Genomic DNA, 23,320 nt, shown 5'->3' with positions numbered 1-23,320 from the left:
ATCTGTTGACAAATCCTACTGATTCTACCTTCACAGCATCTCTTGTATAAATCCCCTTCTCTGATGTGGCTACCACCTCTGAACGGCCCTTATCACTTCATACCAGGATTACTGAAATAATTTATAGGTTGGTCTTCCTGTCCCAAGTCTTTCTTCCATCCAGTACATCCGACATTTAACCAACAAACTGATCTTCCTAAAGCATAAGTCTGGCCATGTTGTCCATACTCTATATTTAACTCTAGTGGCCCTATTACCCTCAGAATAAAATTTAAAATTCTCCAGAATTCCAGAATTCCCCCTCCCCTCCCTTTCCCACTATTCTTACAATCTAAAGTCTTCAAAAAAGATAATAAAACCAAGAGGCTAAGCAGAGTGAGCAAGGAGCTCTGGAGGCAGTCAAAATGTCCAATCCAAGTGAAGAGGCAGGAACAGAAACAAAATGTGAGCTGAGTTTCATCAGTATGGGTCACTGAACTGAGCAGACCAAGCCAAAAAGGACAGATGAATGGGCAAGTGGTGCTGAGAAATCAAGGTAAAAAAACATAGAGAAGCTGAATAAAAGAACACAAAACTAAGTTACTGTAGAAACAGGTTGTTGAGTGACAAGGAATACTTTTCCTTGGCAGGATTCCGGGTGGAGATTATGTATTTATATTGGGAAGGCACCCTGAGTGCTAGTTTAGTAACGTTAAAATTATTTTCTACACACTTCAAAATAAAACAAAACATGAATGAGTTCCCTCTGTTGATTTTCTTCTAATCTGCCCAGTGTTTAGCTTGTTTGTATACAGTTGCTTTTATGGCATGAATTCCTTGAGAGTAGGGGCTGTTTTTTGTCTTCAGAGCCTGGCATGTAGATACTTAATAAATGTTTACTGACTGACTGGCTAGAAATCATTCCCTTCTCAGTTTCCCTCTTAGAATTCTTTTTTTTTTTTGAGGATCAGTTTTAATGCAGTTGAATATACTCTCTTCCTCAATTTTTTTAGTGTATTTGGTCTGAACTTCTTTTGCCACTACTCCAAGTATTATGCTGATTTGTGTAAATGTTGTACATCTCCCCTCCTCCACTACTACTCTTTGAGGGCTTTGTACTCTAGACTAGGCCATCACCACACATAGTAAATTAATCACAAAATGTTGGTTCAACTGAATTTCATTCTGTTTAAGGCCATTGAAAGATACCAATTGTTAAAAATGCAAATCCTTACTAGTCTTTAAATCATTGTTGTTGAGTCATTTTATTCGACTCTGACTCTTCATAACCCCATTTGGGCTTTTCTTGGCAGGTGGTGAAGTGGTTTGCCATTTCCTTCTCCAGCTCATTTTACAGCTGAGAAAACTGAGGCAAACAAAGTTAAATGATTTGCTTAGGGTCACATAGTTATTAAATGTCTAAATTTGAATTCAGGTCTTAGGGACCCCAGGCCTAGTAGTCCATTTACTGTGCCACCTAGCTCTTTATGGAACTCAGCAGAATGGTTAACTTGATATTAAAATTCAAGCAGAGACTTTTTGTAAATGTTAAATAACTCAGGATTCCTTAATGGCTCCAATTTTGCTTCTGATCTGTATGTAAATATATTGGCCGTTATAGGTTACTGTCCTCTACAAAGCCATTGGCAGATTTTAGTCACTATATAGAAACAGATTCCATTTATAGGGTATGCACTGTCAATGTGCATTTTGGTGTAATTGACATTTGGAAAAATATAAGATTGGAGGTCAGAAGAGAGGTTAGGGCTTGTACATCTGAGAATGATCAGCATAGAAATGATAATTGAATCCATGGGAGCTAGTGAGATCACCAAACGAAACAGTAAAGAGGACAAAAGAGAGTATCAAGGAGAAAGCCTGGTGGAACATCCATAATTAATGGAAGTGACAAGAGCTCCTGCAAGAGACTAAGAAGTAGTTAGATAGATTGGAGGAAGACCAGGAGAGTAGTTGTCATGAAAATCTAGAGAAAGTATCAAGGAGGTTTCTTAAGTGCAGAGAGGTTATGAGGATTAAGAAAAGGATATCTGATTTGGCAAAAAAAAGAAAAAGGATGATTAATAAACTGGAAGAATACCGAGTTTCAGCTGAATAATGAGGTTGAAAGCCAGATAAAAAGTTCAGAAAAGTGAGGAAAGGGAACTTGGGAAAAGTTAGAACTAGCACAAAAAACCCCACTAAAAAGGTACTTCCCTTTAAGACTTTGACTTCCAACTTCACACAAGTAGTTATTTTTGTTTATTTTATGAAGTCTAATATTTTAGTTTAGTTTATCTGCCCTTAGCCCCCCAAATCGGTGTTACTCAACATCTGCAATTTTCAATCAGTTGCTCCCATTTTGTATTTTAAAGTCAGATTGTGTCCAACTTGGAGAAGCCTGGAAAGTGAAGTTTTTTTGTTTTTTTTTAAAGTAGCTAACCAAACTTTCTGTGCAAGAATGTGATCTCATTTTATTCACTAAGCGTCCTGAAACATATGGTGGTTCACATACTGGCTGAGATTCCAGTTCAGGCATTCAGCATGAAGTTAGCCTCATAAACTGATCCTTAATCTTCATAAATTTAGACATAGTAACAGATCTCTATCCCAGTCTCAGAACGTACAGAAGTAGGAGTGGATTCAAATACTATCTCTGCCACGGATTTCCTTTGTGACTTAAAACCATTCACTTGTTCTCCCTGAGACTCAGTTTTTTCATCTGTAAAACAGAAGGGTTTGGACTAAACAGCTTTAAATCCAGCATTGCTCCTCCGGCCGAACAATGACCCCCTGGAGGCGTTAACGAGGGCACTCCTCTTCCCATTTCTCCAACCTAGGGTGCCAGCTCGCTACCCCCCAGGAACGGACGTCCCTCTCAATACCGTAAACCAGGCGATCCCTCCGGCGCGGGAGTCCCTCCAACTCTGCCCTGGAGCCCCTTCCCCTCTCAGCCTCCATGCCCAACTCACCTACGGAAGCTCCGCGCAGCTAAATTCCTAATCTGGGAGCAGCCGGCATTCCCCGCCAAATTTTTAATTAGATTCCACCCGGCTTCGGACGACAGGGCGTTGGCGGGCTTTCTGTCGCTCTGCGGCCCGAGTTGATTGGCTGAGGCGATGTGCCTGAGGAAGGAGCAGCAGGTCTCCGCCTCCTCGCCTCGTGTGGGGAGCTGCGATAGGACAGTTTCCTTGAGAAGGGCAGGACTTCCGTTGTATCCTCGCCTTCTGCTCTGGTGAGCTAAGGGTTGCATTTCCTTGACTGTCTTTTCGATGTCTCGTATTCGTTTCTTCTTCGTGGCGGGAGGGAAACCTGAGCTCACCTCGCTCACACCTCCCTCACCAACTTAATAGCTGCGCTATTCTTTGCTAGCTGTTCGCCTCCCGTTTCCCCTTCTCGGGTTTGGGACCGCGGGTTTGTCCTTAGGCTGGCAGCTGCTTTTTAAAGCTAGAAATGTGAGTAGTGGGGTCTAGAGGGCAGGGCACCTAGGGATACCAGAGCTAGGTCAGCAGTACTTGAATTGGGGCCCAAGATCCCCCCCTTTTTTAAACATTTAAATAACTCAGTATATTTGCGTTTGCAATCCTATTTATTTTGTACTTTTAAAAACGCCACTGCTAGAAGGGATCCAGGGCGTCACTAGATTTGCCAAAGGGGTGAGGTCCCCCCTCCCCCCAAAAGGTTTAGAAAGATTAGGACAGTTAAGCCCAGAGAGGGCACAATGAAATGTCCAGTTAACATGAGCCTGGTAGAAGCTGTGCCGAGATTAGGTCCTGTGACCCCAGTGTCTTTTTGCAGCTTCCTCTTCCCCTATGCCTTGTGCCTGTTCTCTGCAGGACCAGCCCTTGGCCTTTTATTATTTATCTGTACTTTCTTCCTTAGCATTTGTAATCACTCTCACAAATGAAATATATGTAGCATTTACACAGTATTTTAAGGTTTGCAAAGTGCTTTGTAAATGGTTTATTTGATCTCCGGGTGATAGGTGCTATTATCCCCATTTACTGACAAGGAAATTGAGGCAGGCTGGTTTCAAGACTTGCACAAACTCACACAGAGTGAGGTAAATTTGACTTCTAAATTCAGTCAAGTATCCAGAACCACATTTGTTATCAGTGAGTCCAACTCCCTTATTTTACAGATGAGGAAACATATAGATTGATCACTGTTGAAAGGATTTGAATCCCAGGTTTTTCTAATTCCAGAGTCCAGTAGACAAGTTTTGTTGTGATCTTCACAATCAATGAAGGAGAAGAGAAAGTTTTGCTGAAACTAGCTTTCTCCATAGTCCGATAAATGCTAGCAATTTGATCTTTAGTTCCTCTGCCTCTTCAAAAACCAGCCTGCATTTTTGGTAATTCTGGGTTCACATGTTGCTGTAGATTGCCACCTTCCATGTAGATTACATGCAAAATGTCACCCGGGAGCAATATTAGACTTGTGAGAGGTAATACTAACAGAAGTATTTCTTTTTTTAAAACTCTTACCTTCTTTACCCTCCATCTTAGAATCGATATTATGTAATGGTTCTAAGGCAGAAGAGTGGTAAGGGCTAGGCAATGGGGGTTAAGTGACTTGCCATGGGTCACACAGCTGGGAAATATCTGAGGTCAGATTTGAACCCAGGACCTTCTGTCTCTAGGCCTGGCCATTGAGCCACCCAGCTGCCCCTCAAAGAAGTATTTCTAAAGGCCTTAATGAGAATTTAAAGGACTAAAAATAGGGCTTCAGATATGATGGTCTTAACTGATGACTAGCTGAATAACTGCCTATAAAAGTATGAGGCACATACTTGATGTTAACAAGATTATAAAGACACTGGTGTGGTAGAGACCTCTCTGAGCTTATGTAGGTTAGCCTAAGGCTGCTTGCCTAAAGAGTGATAGTATCTAATTCATTATGGATTGTGCTTATGGCATTTTTATTCTAGTGATGCCATTGGACCTGAGATCAGGACCTTAATGGGAATCTTTAGGCCATGGGCAGAAGAGTCCTGAATCTGGGCAAGAAATAGTTAAGTGGAAGCCTTTTGGTTGTCTCATGAAATCCCTAGTATTGCTCTATACTGGAATTCTCACCGGCTTTCTTATAGTAGAAAGGGCCCATTAGAGGAAGGAAAAAAGTCCCAAAGATATGGCAAAGCAATCTCTGGTCATGCTTGAGGATTTGGTTAAATGCTGAGTAATTCTTGCACCTTGGTGAGTTATATTGAGCCTGTTGCTTAGTGTTGAGGCAAGAGTTTGACAATCTAGAAGAAGCCTATCTATGAAAGTTATCACTGCCAAAGAAATTTTCACAACAGCAAGATGTCGGGGTACAGGTATGAAAGCTCAAAACTGAAAATCATCTCCAACCTTAAAATAACTTCAAAACTGCAGTGACAGAACCAACAAGGAGATTGAGTGAGGCAATTTTCCTAAAAACAACTTGGAAGGTAGGTAGAGAGGGTCTGTTTGGAGTAAGAAGAGGCTGTAGCCTGAAAGCAGGGCTGCATCAAGGAGCATCAGCAAAAACCAATAGCAAGGCTCCCTCCTCTCCCACTACTCAAGGTTCAGAACCCAGGCCTAAGATAGCACTGAGACCCTGAGATCCTGCCTAAGCCAACAGCAGGGTACCCCACAACCCTTGAAGTTTCAAGCCCCAGCACAAGGTAGCTCAATGTGCCTGCAAGCCAGCAACAAGCCCTGGAGGAGACTGACTGCTCAGCAGTGGGCAGTAGCTTCCAGAGCTCTCAACCTACAGGTCATCATACCACCTTGAAAAAGCTGAAACTTACAGGTACACAGAACTAGGTCTAAGGGTAGCAAGAGAGAAACTGAAATTTATGAGGGACTCTGGTGCCAAAAGGAGACCCATGACAAGCAAGTGGGAGATGGATGGGGATAGGCGAGATAGTTTTGGGGATGGTCAACATGGCCATGGAGTAGTAGTGTTAACGCTGCAATGATTCAGATAATATGAACTGTGGAGATCAACCATAGTTGAATGTGGCATTTTTCTTTTTTTTAAACCCTTACCTTGCATCTTGGAATCAATACTGCGTATTGGTTCCAAAGAAAGAGTGGTAAGGGCTAGGCAATGGGGGTCAAGTGACTTGCCCAGGGTCACACAGCTGGGAAGTGTCCGAGGTCAAATTTGAACCTAGGACCTCCCATTTCTAGACCTGGCTCTCAATCCACTTAGCTACTCGATGCTCCCTCAACACTTTTCTCGATTGGTTAGACAACAAACATTGTCTACTGTGTGCTATGTGTTATGCTGGGAATAGGTTGCCAAAAACTGGATAGTCTACTCTCATTCTATCAGGGGAGAGAAAACAAACAGAAAAATACAAGTGAGGTAGTTTGGGGAAGGAAGGCAATAGTTGCTATAGGGAGGATTAGGAATGGCTTCATGTAGTTGGTAATTGAGCTGTCTTTAAATTAATACAGAAATTCTATGAGGCAGAGGGGAAGGAGTCCAAACCTAGGCTATTACATCTAGAGCCTTAAATCAAAATAATCTGGAAAGAATCCAACTAAGTATGGCAGTTGGCCTTAATATATGTGGATAAAGAGAAGTTCCTGAAAGATATTACTAATCTTTGATGTAGAAGACATTACTAATCTTTGATGTAGGTTGGGCTGCCTCAAACAAACAAACAAAAAGAAATAATTAGATAGCTATCAACACAAACCATTATCTGTGAGTGCAAAGTGTTGAACACAGAGCATTAAGATGTCCTTGTTTCAGGTCTTTAGTTGAGCTAAATAGCAGACACGGGGGAAAGGGGTCAGTAGCCAATAGTTAAAACTACATTGACATTGCACACCAGGGGACCAGGATGGATGTACATACACTTGCAGATATGAACCAATTCTTTCTTGCTAGATATGGAATCTCAGAATCACAAAGGTCCTTTAAGGAATTTAAAGCTGCCTTTAGTCCATTACCTGAAAAAGAATTCTCCATCTTCTTTTCCTATCCCCCTACCTCTCTAATACCTAATTTTTTGTTCTCACTTCAGTCTCAGGCCTTCACCTTTGCTTTGGCCTCTTCCTTTCCTTCAAGATCCTAGAGGTAACCAGTTGAACTTTGTACTGTCATTTACCCTTAAATCTCCTACTTCTGTCCCATTCTGCTTATTTCCAAATCCCATCCCTGAATTACTCTGCTTTCTTCCCTGTATACATTCCACTTGAAAGCAAATAATAGAGGAAGCCACAAACTATGCTACATGGCTCACTAGTTTGTTACCCTTTTTGGTCTGGGCCATCACTGCTACACACCAATCCCTGTTTCATTCTATTCTATTCCTTTCTGCAACTATTCCAGGGCTTCTTATCTTTCCCAAAGCCATTCCTTCTCCCTAAACCAAAAGCCTTGCTAAAAATATTTAACTGAGAAAATTGGGGCCATCCATTGTGAGTTCCCTCTTCAGTCCAACTCTACATTCCAAATCACCTCCCTCTTTTATTGTCTCTGAGGAAGTTGTCCTCTTCACCAACCACTCTGCTTGTGCTCTTATTCTGTCCTGCCTTTTCCCAGAACATTCCTTCTCCCAAATTTTTCAGCCCCTCTTTATTCACTGGCATCTTCCCTGTTGCTTAAATACATCTTCAGGTCATCCTTAAAAATCTTCAAAACAAATAAAAGATTGTCATTTAATTATACCATCACTACTATTTTTTCCTCTCCCTTTCACTGACAAACCTTTAGCAAAAGCTGTCTTCTAGTGATATGTCACTTTTATGCTTCCTATTCATTTGTAAACCTTTTGCAATATGGCTTCTGCCTTGCCTTCTCCAATGTTAGCTATGTTCTGTTAATTGCCAAATAGAATGCCTTTGACTCAGTCCTTATCCTATTTGACCTCTCTGTACCATTTGCTCCTGCTGAACAACTTCTCCTCTCTAAGGTTTTTCTCTCTGTCTTTTACATCCTTAATTTCTTAGACTCAATACTAAATTATCAGTTTCAAGGCAGAAAAGTGGTAAAGGCTAGGCAACGAAGGTTAAGTGACTTTCCCAGGGTCACACAGCTAGGAAGTGTCTGAGGTCAGACTTGAACCTAGGACCTCCCGTTTCTAGACCTGGCTCTCAATCCACTAAGCTACCCAACTACCTCTGTAACTTTTAGGTTTTCTTGATAACACTCTCGTCTTTTTCTTCCTATATGATTTATCTATTTTCTGGATTACTCTCTTTGCTCAATTTAAACCTATATACTTGGGGAATACCTCAGGGTTCTGTGCTGGGTCCTATTCCTTCTCTACAAAGCCTATAACCTTGTAATAATCCTTGATTTCTTGGCTCTTCCTTACCCACACATTTCATCAGTTCTTAAGTCTCTGCATCAATCCCTATTTCTTCTTTAGACAGATACCATCTTAGTTCAAGTCTATCACCTCTCACTTGAACTATTACAATAATCTAACTGAACTCCCTGCCTCAGTTATTTTCCTTCTCTATGTTCCACATAGTTGTCAAAGTGATATTCTTAGAGGAAAAGTCTAAGCATGTCACTTCCCTCCTCATGAAGTTTCAGTGGCTCCCTATTACCTATGATCAAATAAAAATTCCTTTGTCTAGGATTTAACACCCTTTGCACCCTGACTCTTTCTTACCTTCCCATCATTCTTAATTTATTCCCCACTGTTTACTTTTTTGTCCAGAGACACTGGCTTCCTGCTGTTCCTCAAACAAAGCACTCCAGAATCTGGGTCTACTTTCTTACCTGTATAAGGGGGAAAAGGGATTATTTTTAAAAGGGTTGGACTGGATTATTTAAGAGTGTGGTCTCCAGGAATTTATTCCAAAGAGATTTATTTATAATTTATTTATAAAATATAGAAAGAGTAAAATAAGAAAATCAGACAGAGGATAGGGTAAGACATCTAGCTTTAAGATCAACTCAGGCAGGTTTAAACCTTAAAATTTCTTAGACTTATGAATGTTGGAAATTTCCCCATTGGGAAATTTCATACTTGAAAAAATTTCCTACTAATAGTAAGAACTCTGTTGGAATATGAAACTCCTTGGCATGGGAGGATCCTTCTCCTTCCTACTTAAGACTACTTTAGGACAGAAACCTTTTGCTAAACAATGGAAAGGGCTTTGACCTATGCTTAAACATAGAACAGGAAGTTCTAAGTCATGGTTGATTTTAGAATTGATACAATAGAGATACTTGGAATGACAGAACCAGGTCTTGGAACTTCCAATCTCCACCCTACTCAGAGTAACAGGATTTAGGAAGGGCTGCAGCAAAGATCAAGATTTAATTATTTGAGAATATGACCTCAAACAGACATGTGCAAAGGGGGGCAGACCTCTGGGAGGTCCTGGGTTAAGCTAGAGCCACCATTGGCACAGGGGAGAGATCGACAGTGATTGGTAGATGTGAGAATTGAGGGGAGGGAACTTAGATGGTTTCCTTAAAGATAGCGAGCTCTGAGGACAGAGGAGGAGGAGGTTTGGCTCTGAGGAGAGGTGGTTGCTCTGAAGGAGGTCTGAGAGGAGAGAGGTCCTGAAGGGAGAGCTCCTGGAGAGGTCTTGAAGGAGGCAGTGGAAGGAGAACTCAGGAGGAGTCAGGAGGAGAATTCTCTGGAAACATTTCTTGAAAGGAGGCTCTCTTGAAGGTGGAGCCTGAGGTTGGCATGAGAAGCCTTACCTAGAGAGATCTTGGGTGAGTGATAAAACCAACTAACTGATTTATCTCTTAGGACTGAGGTCTAGGCCTTATTGGCTTGAGACCTTTCATTCTTATTCCTTTCTTACTTTATCTCTTTTTCTATTGATTAACCAGTGTATTATAAATTAAATTTCTCTATAAAACCCAGTTGGCTTGGGCATATTCATAAATTGGGAATATATTCTCTGGCAAATCCTGCAGTTAAAAGTTAGCTTTTCACTCACCACGTGTCAGTTCAAAGGAAGAGATTTAGAACAGCCTCACCAGGAACAGCTTCTCAGTTCCAGCCTCCACTCCAAAGAATGAAGAACTGTCTCCAGTTTCCACTTCCAAAGAATAAAGAACTGTCTCTCACAGGAAGTGACAGCTCCTTTTAAAGATACTTCTTTTGTGTCACTTCCTGTGTCTTCCCCTAATTTTACGTTGAAGCTTTGCTTAAGGACTGCCCAGGGGCAGTTAGTTTAATTCTGATTCATCACCCACTATTGCACACGTGGGTCACAGACCTCCCACTTAATGATTAAGGGGGATGTTTACACTTTTGGTGATTAGATCTAAAAATGGGCAGATCTCCATACTCAACTTTTAAGTAGGGTCTTTACACTTTTGGTGATTAAATCTAGGCAGGGGTTACAATTTAAATTTTCATACTCAGTGAAGTGTATTTTAATCTTCACACCTGCTTTGCCATTTGACCAGGCATATACATGGCCAGCTTGTACTAAAATATACACAGGTTCCCTACATAACTCAAAGAAAATGAAACCCAAAGATAATACAAAAGAGACAAAATGTGCTAATTTGCTTTCTTAAAAAAAAATTTTTTTTGAGTCTATGGGGTTGCAGGCTTGGGCTTATTTTTAAGACTGGTTCAAAACTTGTTAGCCAGTTGGAACCGAATTCACTAAAAGACATCTAAGTATGAGAACTGGCCTCCAGAAACTAGATTTGTCATGTACAGAGAATTAAGCAAACAGGATTAGCTAGTTATATGTATATAATTTAATACAGAAAAATGCATATTAAGAAATTAGTCAATATACATATAAGAAAAAAATCTAAAATATTTAAAAGCAGTTTTATTTTGCAATCATTTGTTTTTGACTTAAGATGTAACTTGATCATTTAAGAAAATGAATAAACATCTGTTCTCTTGTTAACAAGTGAATAAGCATCTACTGTACAAACCTATTTGTGCTTAACAACTAAAAAACAAATTCAACTTCTTTATACTGTGAACTTTCATAAAGTCAAATAAACCTAACACTTAACCTATTTCACATATGCCCACAATTTTTTGTTTTCCCCATCAAGTTAAAGCGCATGGTGCCCAAATAAAAAGCATACCAAAAAAATCTAGTATGCTTACCCTAGCTATAATAAAGTATAATGCAAAAAAAAAAATCCCAACAGGATTCATTTTAAGTGGGTAATGAATAAAAAGAACTGTACAATTAGAAATACTTCAAACAGGTAAGTCTATTTCTTGATTAAACCTGTAACCACTTCATCTTTTCAGCCTACTTACAGTGCTTTAAATTGATCAGTTTAGTTTAACTTCTGATTACATTAATATATTCAGATATTATGGTGTAAAGCTGGCATAAACCAAACACAAAAAATGAAGCTCTTTTAAATGGAGTCCTTTATGGACCATCAGTGGCTATTTAACACCCACAGAAGTTTTTTTCTTCTAAAACAAATGTAATGGGCCAAAATATTTGAGGGAAAACACACAAAGGTACAGCTTTTAGAGGATGAAGTTCAACATTTACCAGAAAGGTTTTTTGTTTTTGGTGAAACATTAACAATTATATAATGCAATCCATAACATGAATCTGCAGCGTATCTATATCTGGCAGAATTTCTCCACACTTGGGGCAGGAATGGATTGGAATGCTCCTTTGCTGTTGCTGTTGCTGTTGCCGCCAGCTTCTATCATCAGTTCCTGGAACAAAACATAAAAAGTTCATCCATCCTATGAACTAGCTGTTGTAAGTAAAGATTTTTTTTAAAACATACTCTTAACTTAAGCTTATAATTTAGCAAATATAACTAAACTACTAATATTAACTTTAGTGGGTTTGTCAATAATTTATAATTGAAGCTATTACACTAGACACACAAATTACAGAAAAAATCATACTCTCTAAGTTGGCATGGAAGGTAGGGGCTATGTAGCCCAACTTTCTCTCTAGTACATACAATATCCGTTAAACATTCTTTGAGAGTCACTTGGTCCCAGCTCAAACACTTCTGGTGACAAGGAACTCATTATTTTACATAGCAGCATTTCAAACTTGATTTCTGGGTAGAAAATGGAAATAATTTAGATGTATAATGACTAGATCACTAAATAAATTATGACATTGCAGTGGAAAAATATAGCACACTAAAAAAATGCATACCAGGAAATGTCAAAAGACACGAATGATGAAAAGTGCAGTCAGCAAGATCAGAAGACCACACACACACACACACACACAGACTACACTGATATAACCATTTTATATGTGGCAAAATAAAGTTTGGTTTCACATTCTGAACACATTAGCTATGAGAGCATGAGCAAATAATTTAGCCTCTCAGTACACACTTTCATCAGATACAAATGTCTCTATCTGGGGAAACCCCACACATCTACTTTACCAATCCTTCCTGTTCCCAACCCCCAAAGGGACTCTCACTGTGGATGGTCTTGGAAAGGGCCCTCAGCAAAGGCATCTTTTGTCAGTTTCACAGTGTTAGAGCTAAACAATCTCAGAGACCATTTAATTTGAACAAGAATTCTTTCTACAACATGTATGATTCTTTTTAAAAAATTATTACAAGATAACACAAGGTTGTATTTATTAATTTATTCCTTGTTTCATGCACTTATCTTTGTGTTATTAATCTTGTAATGTTTTTTAAAAGGACTAATACACAATCATAGACAGGTACACATATACAGCCCATTAACATCCTTCCTTTCCCTTATTACCTTCTATGAATATATACTTCAAGCTATATTTTTGTGATTAATTTTCCCCTTTAAAATTATCTTTGAAATGCATTTTAATCTGATCTTACATAAGTAAAAATGCTTGGTGGAGACAATAAAATATGAAGCGTACAGTATGATTTGTCCTAGATCTGCCCCCAAAGTCTCTGTATTCTAATAGGTGTTCAGTAAGTCTTTGTTGAATGTAAATGTCAATAAAATAAGAGGCATTCTTTATTCTTTAATACCATAATACTTGAAATGTTTGAATTATTATTAAGTGATGATTTGTGAATTATTATTAAGTGACGATTTGAAACTTGTCTAGCATTGCAAAAAAAAGTTTAAAAACTGACATAGCTTAAGACTTAAAAATGAAATTTCTGTACTATTAATGATTATCATTAAAATTGACTTGTAGCTATCAATTGGTTATCTTCTGGGTTACATTTCTCTTGTATTTATTTATTTTAGTAAAATACATGTTCCCTAACAGCAAGGGGAAGAGCCAGGCTTGGAGCCTGGAGGTCCTGAGTTCAAATTTGGCTTCAGCTACTTCTGAACTATGTGACCATGGGTAAATCACTTAACCCCAATGGCCCAGCTCTTACTGCTCTTCTGCCTTGGAACTACCTATTCTAAGACAGAAGGTATGGGTTAAAAAAAAAAAAGAGCAAAGAGAAACTTGTCTTTGTATATCCCTGGTATACTGCCACAGGATAGGCTTTCAGCAAATATTTAACAGAATCTACAAAACAAGGATGATACCTTTCTCTCCCCAAAATCTAATACCAAACTCAGAAACTTTGTAATTTTTGGAGTTGATGCTTCAAAGTATCTATAATTTAATTAACTAGGTTACAACCTCTAGGGAGACTACAACCCCTCCATGCACTGGGGATGATATTCATAAATTGTTGTGATTTAAAAAAAATATATGTCTACCAAATAATGAACAGCAATCTTATATAGTGATGATCCTCTTTGAGATGGCTTTGAAATTTATTTTGACCTCACTTTACCAAATTTTAAATGTTGGGGGTGAAGCAGGATGACAGCTATCTTATCTTAGGGAGGGTAAAAAACACAATTCTTTGAAAAAGCCGTACTCTAAGCTGTACTTGATAGCACCTGCCAGGGTTTATGTTCCTGGTGACATGACCTTTGAGAAACCTGAGCCACTTCCCATTGCTCAGAAGTAGGAAGTTAGTGAAATTTATTATTTTTAGGATAAGCTAAAATACATAGACACACATACACACTCTTATACATATAAGCTGTTTATCAAACCTATGATAGAAAGTCATATTTTCAGAAGCACTTTGATAGTTTATGGGAATATAAAAATTTGGTTAGTGTTTTGTTTCTATGTAGCTTCAGAGGACATTACTATGGAAGCAAAATAATGGGTTTAATAATTTACCTCTCTGAACAAGGTAGGGCTGCTGGTCTTGTTCATTTGTTGATCTGGCCCCATGACGGCTTTGCAGTTCCATCAAAGACTGTCTGCTTAGAATAAAAATTAGTAAATACTGATGAGGTTTTAGAAGAGAACTAACAAAATCAAAGACTGTAATACTGTCAAGATATAAAATAAAAGAGGCAACATGGAAAAACAGACAGTATAGCTTGAAGTCGGAAAGACCTAGATTCAGGTCCTTCCTCTGACAGTCTGGAAGATAGGTGGCAGAGTATTGGCTGTGGAGTCAGAAAGACATGAGTTCAATTGTGGTCTCAGATGCTATCAACGTGACCCCAGGCAAGTAACTTTAACTCTCTCAGCCTTAGTTTCCCCATATGTAAAATGAGGATCAGTATAGTACCTATCTCACAAGGTTGTTGTGAGGCTCAAATGAAATTTAAAGTACAATATAAATGCTAGCTATTCTACTTCCTGGATGACCCTGAATACGTCTTTCTAAAGTGTTCCAAGCAATTTCTAAGACTAGAAGTAAAGTTGCCAACCTATATCACTGGAAGGAGTTGTCACAATGGGTATTCCCTACACTAATGTAATCACAGGCCTACTTCATCTACCCCTACTTTCAGGATCCCTTCTCATCTCTAAAATAAAACCAAAGGTAGAAAAAGTAATCTATGTTCTTATAGAAAAATTAAATAATGTTACTTAAATTCAACATAGTCTCAATAAAAGTTGAAGTAAAAAGTCAGAAGTTTAATGTCTTTTCTAATACTAAATAGTTGGTGTTCTTTTATTCATATACAGAATAAAAAATTTTTATTTAACATCTATATTTATTTTAATTCTTGTGAAATATTTAACCCGTTAAGATTGCAAAATATGACTCCCAAGTCCACAATAATGTATTTTATATCTCTGAAAGAAGGCATTCCCGATGAACAAAATTCTTTAATGAATAAATCTTATATCCTCAGAATAAAAGAATTACCAGGGAGTTATATTTATTTTCTAAAAGCCTAAGTGGTAGGAATGGCCACAATGCAAGTAGCTGATTCAAAAGAGATTTATTTTTTGTCAAAATAATTTATCTCCTGAAGCACTTCTAATACTATTTACAGAACATCAAGCCTCAACTTCCCAAAACCAACCAAGCCTGTGAAATGGGCATACTTCAGCTAATGTAAATTAGCATTTGACCAGGAGAATAAAAAGCAGACCATGAATCCTGAGTAGATCATGGTACAATAGAAGGAGAACAATGGAAGGATTTTGCACCTAGTGGAATTGGATTGGAACTGTTCTGCCATAATTCCTAGAATGCTTTTCCTCCTCACCTCTATTTCTTAGAATCCCAAAGCTCAGCTCAAGTGCCGTCTCAAAAAGTGCTTTGTTAATTAATTACCTCAGGTGTTACTTATTCCCATCCACCTCCCCCAAATTACCTTGTATTTATTTTCTGTTTGCTTATCTGTATACATGCTGCTTCTCCCCAAAAGAATGAAAGTTTTTCTTAACAGCCATTGGTATTAGGGATGGCCCCTCAAAAACAACTCAAGCACAATTCACAGGGTCATCTTCTGTACATCTAATGGGATCTTTTCGGCTTTCACAGCTCTAATTAAATAATCTGAAGCATTAGTTCAGCATTTGAAAGCTACCAGATTAATATATAAGACAAATGAGTCCTAGCCATTCAGCTAATACAGTTTGTTTTTCAAAATAAACGGAGCTAGGTATTGTAGCATATGCCTGGAATTCCTGTTTGTGGGGACTGGAGCTCTAGGAGGTCAGAAGTTCTGAGCTATAGCAGGCTAAATTGGCTGGTGTCTGCACTTAGTTCACCATTGATTTGGAGAATTCTAGGAATAGAGACTATAGATGATGGAAGAGCAAACCTGCTCTAGAGAAAAAGCAGTTCAGAGCTCCTATGCCAATCAGAGTGGAAGTAAACCTGTAAGAAACTCATGCACTTTCAGCCTTGGTGAGATAGGGAGCCTCAATCTTTAATATATACTACTATGCTGTCCTCCCTCTTAAGAACCAAAACAAACCCTTAGCCTTCTCTAAGTTTATAGGCAGTTTTGTGTTACAGGGGAAACAAAAATAGTTCTGCTGAATAAAAAATCAAGCTCCAAGTCTGTATTGCAATCTATTTCAAGTCTGCCTTTTACTTTATCTTACCTGCTTCCATCTTCAAAAACATTATTTTCTTTCAACAAAAATGCCAGCTGTAATGCCAGTTGCTCCTTTTCTTCATGAATCTTCTCTCTTGCTGCCCTCTCAGCATGGAAGTCAGAACAATAAACCTCCATCTGGTTAAAAAAAAAATCGAATTCAACCCACTATACCTTTCTATGCATTGCCAACAATAACATATGGCTCTTGCTGCCATCTGCAGGGCAGTTGGGAAAGATGAGTATAATGACCACTGCCCAATACCATCTCTTCTCAGATACATCAACACAAAATACCTAGATAAAAATTTCAATTATTAACTTCGATATTGAACTGAAATGGCTAACCTTCTGATAAGGTTCTATTAACTCAGCAAGTTATTTTTTCTGATAGCAAATGTATAGTCTGATGGCAGATGAATGTATGTAAGAGGTAGAGAAGTGTGCATGGTGCCACTATCACTCAAATGGCTAGAGTGACTACCCCTGTCATTCTCCATAAATGGATTTGGGGCCCTCCTTGCCATTGAGCCTTTTCCTCCATAACTCAATTGCTTTGATCTGTGACAATAAACTTCTAGAAAATGACATAGGAGGCAACATGGCATAGTGGAAAAGTAACGAATTCTTTAGTTAAGAGGAAATTAAAATTCTATCTCAGAGGAATACCACCTCAGTGACCTTGGGAAAGCTAATTAACTCATTTAACCTCAATTTCCTTCTATGTAAAAGGAAAACACTGGACTAGAAAATTTCTGTGATCCCTTTAAGCCTCTAGATCTATGATCACCCCAATCTTCCATTACCACTAAAAATGCAAATGGGTGAAGACTACTTCTGACACCAAGGATACGGTATACCCCAGCACCAACTCCTTTCTTCATACCAAATGGAGTCAGAAAAGTGGTGTTACTTTTATTTATTTATTTAGGTTTGAAGACTTCCTCAACTCAGAGCCCATTGCCAGGTTTACCTACTCTGTCATGCTTCATTGAATTGTCTAAGAAAAACAACAAATTCTTTGTACTGCTTAACCACTTAATAGTTAGACATGAAGCTCCTAGGTAAGAGCAAAATCTCAGATACCAGACCCAACAAAATTACAGTATATCCTGGATATTTTAATGATATTCATCATCCTGACCATTTAGGGATGAGAAAAACAACTGACATTGAGTGTGAGTTCAGTCAATCATCTGGGAACCCAATCCCAATATATTTATGTAATTAACCCAATTGCAATGCTGGCTTCTAATCACTATTCCCTGACATTCAGAGAAAAAACTGGCTTGTAAGAGTAGTCTCAAGATGATAAGGTGAAAGGAAATAGTGAGCTGGTTAAAGCTGTTCCTGAGGTCCTTATGGCATTTATTGCAAAAACTCCAGACTATACAGATTGGTGTCAGAAGAAGCTTCACTATTCCTTCCAGAAGTGGAAGAGAGCCTGGATCTAAGGAAAAAAACAAACAACCCAATTCATGAAGTAAGGCTGGAAAAGTGAATAAATGCAAGAAATTACCAATGGATAAATATTGGAGGCATTAATGCTCAAGATACTAAAAAGAAGAAAATAAACCTACATTGTATATAAATAAAGCCTCAAAAATAGTATATTTGCACAAAGCTCTACTGAAATTCTGCAAAGGAATAAAAAATTAGTTTAAAAATGATCACATAAATAAGAAGATATAACAAGAAAAGAATTAAGAATGTTATAGGAAATAATTGGAAAGAGAATATAGCTAGGTCCCAAGTAATGCATTCTCTTGAAGTGGATGCATTATTTGAATTCATACTGTACATTTCCACTGAGTTAGAACCAATTAACATTATTTTATATAATTACAGTTTTGAATAGTGTGAATTCAAATACATGACCATTTCAGTATTTGCATCAATTAGGACCTAACTTGCAATCTGTTTAGTACAGGTTGTTCAAAAGTACGACTCCTTGAAAATTAAACTGGAGATTAATGATTCCAAATACAATAAATATTGGAACAAAATTAAAAAAAAAATTATCCAAAAATGCTAAGATCTCTAGGAAGGATCAGACTACCTGAAAACCTCTGTGTTAAAAAAAAAAAAAAGCCTAGGTGCTATTATTTTAAGAAATAATGAACAAAAACTGCCTAGACTTATTAGAACCAGAAGGCAAAATGAAAACAGAAAGAATCTACTGGTCACCTCCTGGAAGAAATCCCTTCCAGGAGACCAAATCCATAGCTTTGAGGGAAAAGAAAAAAAATTCAAGTACCAAAAAGACAGTCAAATACACTGAAAAATACTATGAGGAAGAGGAGAGCAGCAATATTCCAGATAGCAAAATAAAAAAGAATTAAGAGTGGAATAAAACATCTTACATTCAAAATGAAGATTCAAAGATAGAATGGGGCAATTTTCCTCATATAATAAAAGGCATGCAAGAAACGGCTTTTAAAAAGTGGAGGAGAAAATAAGGACGGGGTTACAGTAGCTCAAAAGACAGAATAACATACAAATTCAGTTGGGTATAGATATCTATCAGATTCAATAAAGGCATAGGAGAAGGGGTAGTTGATAAAAAGGGAGGCAGAGGGCAGAAAAAAATAGACTTATGGAGGGACTGGATAAAAAGAGAAAAAAGAACAACTGAAGAAATTTGGATCAATCAGTTAAGAATTGTTAACTATGAAAATGGGATGAACTCACCTATAAACTAAACTGATAGCAGAATGGATTGGAAAATAGAATCCAAAAATATGTTGTTTACTTGAAACAGAAAGACATGTAGATACAGAGTTAAAATAAGGAGCTATAGCAGAATCAATTATTATACTTTAGCAGAAGTGAAAAAAAAAAGAGGTAGTAATCATGATCTCAGAAAAATAAAGGCAAAAATAGATTTAATGAAAAAAAGATAAACAGAAATTTTGCTAAAAGGTACCATAGACAATGAAGTAAATAAAAAAAAGATTTACATTAAGCTTCTTGGATAATGGCCTCATTTTTCAAATATATAGGGCCAAGTCAGAATAAGAGCCATTCCCCAAATGATATATGGTCAAAGTATATGAACAGGTGGCTTTCAGAAGAAGAAATCAAAGCAATCTATAATCATAAAAATACTCTAAATCACTAGAGAAATATAAATTAAAACAAATCTGGAGTACCACCTCATACTGATCGAAAATGACAAAAGTTGGATCAACTGAAGGAAAATAAGTACACTAATTAACTGATGGTGGAGTTTATGAACTTGTCCAATCGTTCTCTAGAACGATTTGGAACTATAGCCAGTTCTTGCTTATGTTAAGTGAACTGTTTTATAGACCCCCTCCTTTCCTTTTTGCTGAAACTTCCACCATGGGTACAAAGAATCTTGTAATCAGCTTGCTCACCTGGGGTGCTGAATTTGTTTAATGTGAATTTATGGAAAGTGAGGACTATCTGTATGCCTAAATTGCTATAAAACTGCATGCCCTTTGACCCAACAATACCACTAGTAGGTCTATACTACAAACAATATCAAAGAAAAAAAGGGCCTATAGTTATAGCAGTTCTTTTTTGTGGTAGAAAATTATTGGAAATGGAAGGGTTGCTCATCAATTGGGGAATGGCTGAATAAGATGCAGCATATAATTGTGATAGAGTACTATTGTGCTATAAGAAATGACAAAGATATGGGTTCAGAAAAAAACATGAGAAGATCTATGTAAATAAACTAATGCACAGTAAAGGGAGAAGAACCAGGAGACCATTATGCACAGTAACAGCAATATTAATAATCAACTGTGAAAGACTTGGCTACTCTGATCAATACAATGATCCAAGATAATTCTAAGGCCTCATGATGAAAAATGCTATCCACCTCCAGAGACAGAACTGATGAACTCTGAGTGAAAACTCAAGTATAACTTTCTAGGGTTTTTGGTGGTGGTGATAGTGTTTGTTCTGTATGATGTAGCCAAAATGGAAATTATGTTTTGCATGCTTTCACATGTATAATTGATATCATTTTGATTACCTTCTCAGTATTTGTGGGAGGTAGAACATTTGGAACCCAAAAAAAAATTTTAAATGTTAAAAATAAGTAACGGGGGCAACTAGGTGGCTCAGTAGATTGGGAGCCAGGCCTAGAGACAGTAGGTACTGGATTTAAATTTGGCTTTAGGCACATCTTAGCTGTGTGACCTTGAGCAAGTAACTTAACACCCAATGCCTAAAAAAAAAAACCCAAAATAACTTTATTTTTTAAAAAGAAACTTTTCCAATTGTATTCTAAGAGAAGTGACAATTTAAATGAAATGGGTGAACAGCTATAATAATATGCAATATCCAGATGAATAGTCATAAGAGGATTTAAAAAATCCAACTCTAGAAAAAAACTGAACAAGCAATAAATGAACCCCAAGGAAAAGCTATTTGAATTTACCAGTAAATTCTATCAGGTATTCAAGAAATAATTATTTATGTTGCTTAATAGGAATCTTAGAGTAGTCCATGTTCTAACACACTGAAAAACTTAGAGACTCTCTCAATAACAGTATGTGTTGTTAGATCATTAAAGACTGGTTAGGAACAGTAGCAGAAATATATACTCTTTGCCTTTTCTTAGTAAAATGGAGAGAAATCATTCCAGTTACTTTTTAAAGACTGACAACATAAATATCTGATTTTAAAGTACAATGAAAAAATCCATACAAAAATGTCATATATATACTAAATACTGCTAATGTTATTATGCTGTTATTTCACAATGAAATAAATAGTAATTTAAATGATGACTAAATTTACCAAGAGTGAAAATATATCTATACCTGAGCTCGGAGGATCGACATTGTCTCCAGGTCTTCTTCTTGCTTAGCGATAGTCTGCTTCATCTCATCCATTTGCAATTGTTTGGAAGCCAGGGCTCTCTCTGCTAGTTCAAGCTTTTCATTTAGTTCTGTCATCACTAATCTGTCAACTTTGTCTGCCTGTTATAAAAGATTCATTGAAGAGAAAAAACTGAAACTATAAAATACCTTTTAATCAAATACTAGACAAAATACATTTAGAAAAATTATTGGCTAACAATTATTCTGTCTTAATAACAAGGGTTGCCAACTTTTCTTTCACAGGTTCCTGGAAATATAAAAAAATACCATTTTAGGACCTTAGCTGTGTGATATGACTTAATACTTAATCTCAGGCCAAAAAATATAGACAAAACTTAATTCCAACAATTAAATCCTTTTAAGTTGACTGAGATTATAACTGATTCATATTATTATTTTAAAATGGAATATTTTTGTATTATCAGTAGAAAAAAGGAATAATAATCTATGTTAAAAAGGACAATCAAAACTGAAGAGATGTTTCACAAGATAAACTGTAACTCTAATGAGTTAATAAGGAATATTAAAATTAGAATTTGGTGAGAACAATAACAAAAAACTTTTCTCAAATTAAAGTTGTCATAATCTAAACCAAAACACTATAAGAGGCATTTGTTTGGTTAAAGTATTATACTAGTTAAGTCAATCAAAAATGGGTCAGTTTCTGTATAGATAAAAAACATTTCTAATCCCAGCCAACTATAGAGATGGACCACACACATCAATCATAAATGCTAGAAATATTAAAAGCCTCTACGATCAAGAATAGATCAGAAGAATCATTTTTGCACACAAATTAAAACACACTAGTTAGAAATGAAACAGATGACAAACAACAAGTCAAATAAAAATTAATTTGATGCAAAACTTAGAAGTCTGCTGAAATTATAACAACTGAGTTACTTCACATGCACATTCACACACACAGAATTATATTCCTCTCTACTCTCTGTGCAATTAAACTTTCTTTCCTTCAAATACCTCTTTCCTTTTTAGTTCTTCAATTGTTTTCAGTGCATTACTATGTTCAAGAAGAAGCTTGTTGTGTGCAGTCTGTAAAATGGCAAATTTGGACCTATTTCAACAAATAACAAAATTAATTGGAAGGCTGGAAAAGATTTGTCATTTTATTACATTCTCACCTTCATCTTCTCCCCTAAATAGGCACAATGCCTTTCCTAACTATGATATAAATACATATTAGTATGTCTCTCCTCCCTTCTCCTTCAACTTCCTACCAACCAGGAAAAATAGCTCCATCCAGCAAATTAAGGGGTAGGGTTCAATTCTTCCTCCACTCATTCCCTATGGTTCCTTCCTAATGAAAAATTCTGTCTCATCAGAGGAGTTCCCTGTTGCTCAACTACAGTAGTCAAAAGAAGAACTTGTACAAACTCATAGTTCCCAAATTTCACTCTATTACAAAGGAGTTTATCATTCCATTTTATCAGTGCTTTCATTTATGCCAAACTCACTTCTCATCATCTGTTTTGGCTTGTTCCATTTTGATTTCTGACCGCATACTTTCCACTTGTAGCTCTAACTTTTTGTTGATATATACTAATTCTTGCTTTTCATCCAACTCTGATGGGGTTGCAGAATTTTTCCTTTCAAGGGCCTGACACCTGAAAAAAAACAGGGCAGAGATTTAGATAGATACATTTAGATTTAGATGGTTCTTTTATTTGTAAGCCACTCAGGTCAGAAATGGAACCATATTTGTGGCCATGTATAAAATACCATTCAAACGTCTGATATATGACTTTAACACATTTTTTAAAATCCAAGTTTATATAGTAAATGTAAAGCATATCACAATAATATATAAGGATTTATTAAGAAAACATACTGCCAATTCCCATTTGCTTCTTTACTAGTTTACTAACACAATAACTGCCAAAAAAAGATTCTACAACTAGCATTCTATGCTATAACCCACTCAAAACCTACAATCATTTTTAGGAGAGAAGGAAGTTATTTTTTTTAACAATTTTCAAACAAAATCCAGAGTAATTATCAGTAAGAAGATGCTTCTCCTAAAGTGGTTTAGACTCAGCAATGGTGTTCCTATTCTTCTAAGTTATGGACCTATAATTCAAAGGTTATGACAACTACTAAATAAATCCATTTCAAGAAACAACAATAAAGTTATTAACAAGTATAGGAAAAATTAATGGGGACCTTGGTCTTCCAAATATATACTGGTAACTTTAAGAATATCAGTATTTGGAGC

At 37.0% G+C, this 23,320-nt stretch overlaps 2 protein-coding genes across 10 annotated transcripts in view; both read right to left on the bottom strand.

The window, feature by feature from the left end:
• Nucleotides 1-3,104, bottom strand: part of MCM10 (minichromosome maintenance 10 replication initiation factor) — a 56,000-nt gene extending 52,896 nt beyond the window's left edge. The window contains exon 1 of one of the 2 annotated variants that reach the window (XM_007503969.3): nucleotides 2,949-3,104. The gene's annotated coding sequence lies outside the window, so the exon portion shown is untranslated. Of the gene's footprint in view, nucleotides 1-2,861; nucleotides 2,924-2,948 lie in introns of those variants that run through there. The other variant, XM_016426036.2, reaches the window with a different exon arrangement.
• Nucleotides 3,105-10,627: 7,523 nt separating this feature from the next.
• Nucleotides 10,628-23,320, bottom strand: part of OPTN (optineurin) — a 38,542-nt gene continuing 25,849 nt past the window's right edge. For 5 of the 8 annotated variants that reach the window (XM_007503965.3, XM_007503968.3, XM_056799453.1 and 2 more), the window contains 6 exons: nucleotides 22,563-22,712; nucleotides 22,069-22,162; nucleotides 21,028-21,186; nucleotides 16,236-16,366; nucleotides 14,055-14,140; nucleotides 10,628-11,596 (listed from right to left, as the gene is read on the bottom strand). In XM_007503965.3, the coding sequence (XP_007504027.1) occupies nucleotides 11,460-11,596; nucleotides 14,055-14,140; nucleotides 16,236-16,366; nucleotides 21,028-21,186; nucleotides 22,069-22,162; nucleotides 22,563-22,712 (757 nt within the window). In that variant the 3' untranslated portion in view covers nucleotides 10,628-11,459. The remainder of the gene's footprint in view (nucleotides 11,597-14,054; nucleotides 14,141-16,235; nucleotides 16,367-21,027; nucleotides 21,187-22,068; nucleotides 22,163-22,562; nucleotides 22,713-23,320) is intronic. The other 3 variants (XM_001368261.5, XM_056799454.1, XM_056799452.1) reach the window with 1 other exon arrangement.

This window comes from Monodelphis domestica, chromosome 5, assembly GCF_027887165.1.
Source record: "Monodelphis domestica isolate mMonDom1 chromosome 5, mMonDom1.pri, whole genome shotgun sequence".
NCBI classification, from domain to species: domain Eukaryota; kingdom Metazoa; phylum Chordata; class Mammalia; order Didelphimorphia; family Didelphidae; genus Monodelphis; species Monodelphis domestica.
This window is presented reverse-complemented; position numbering and strand designations above follow the sequence as displayed.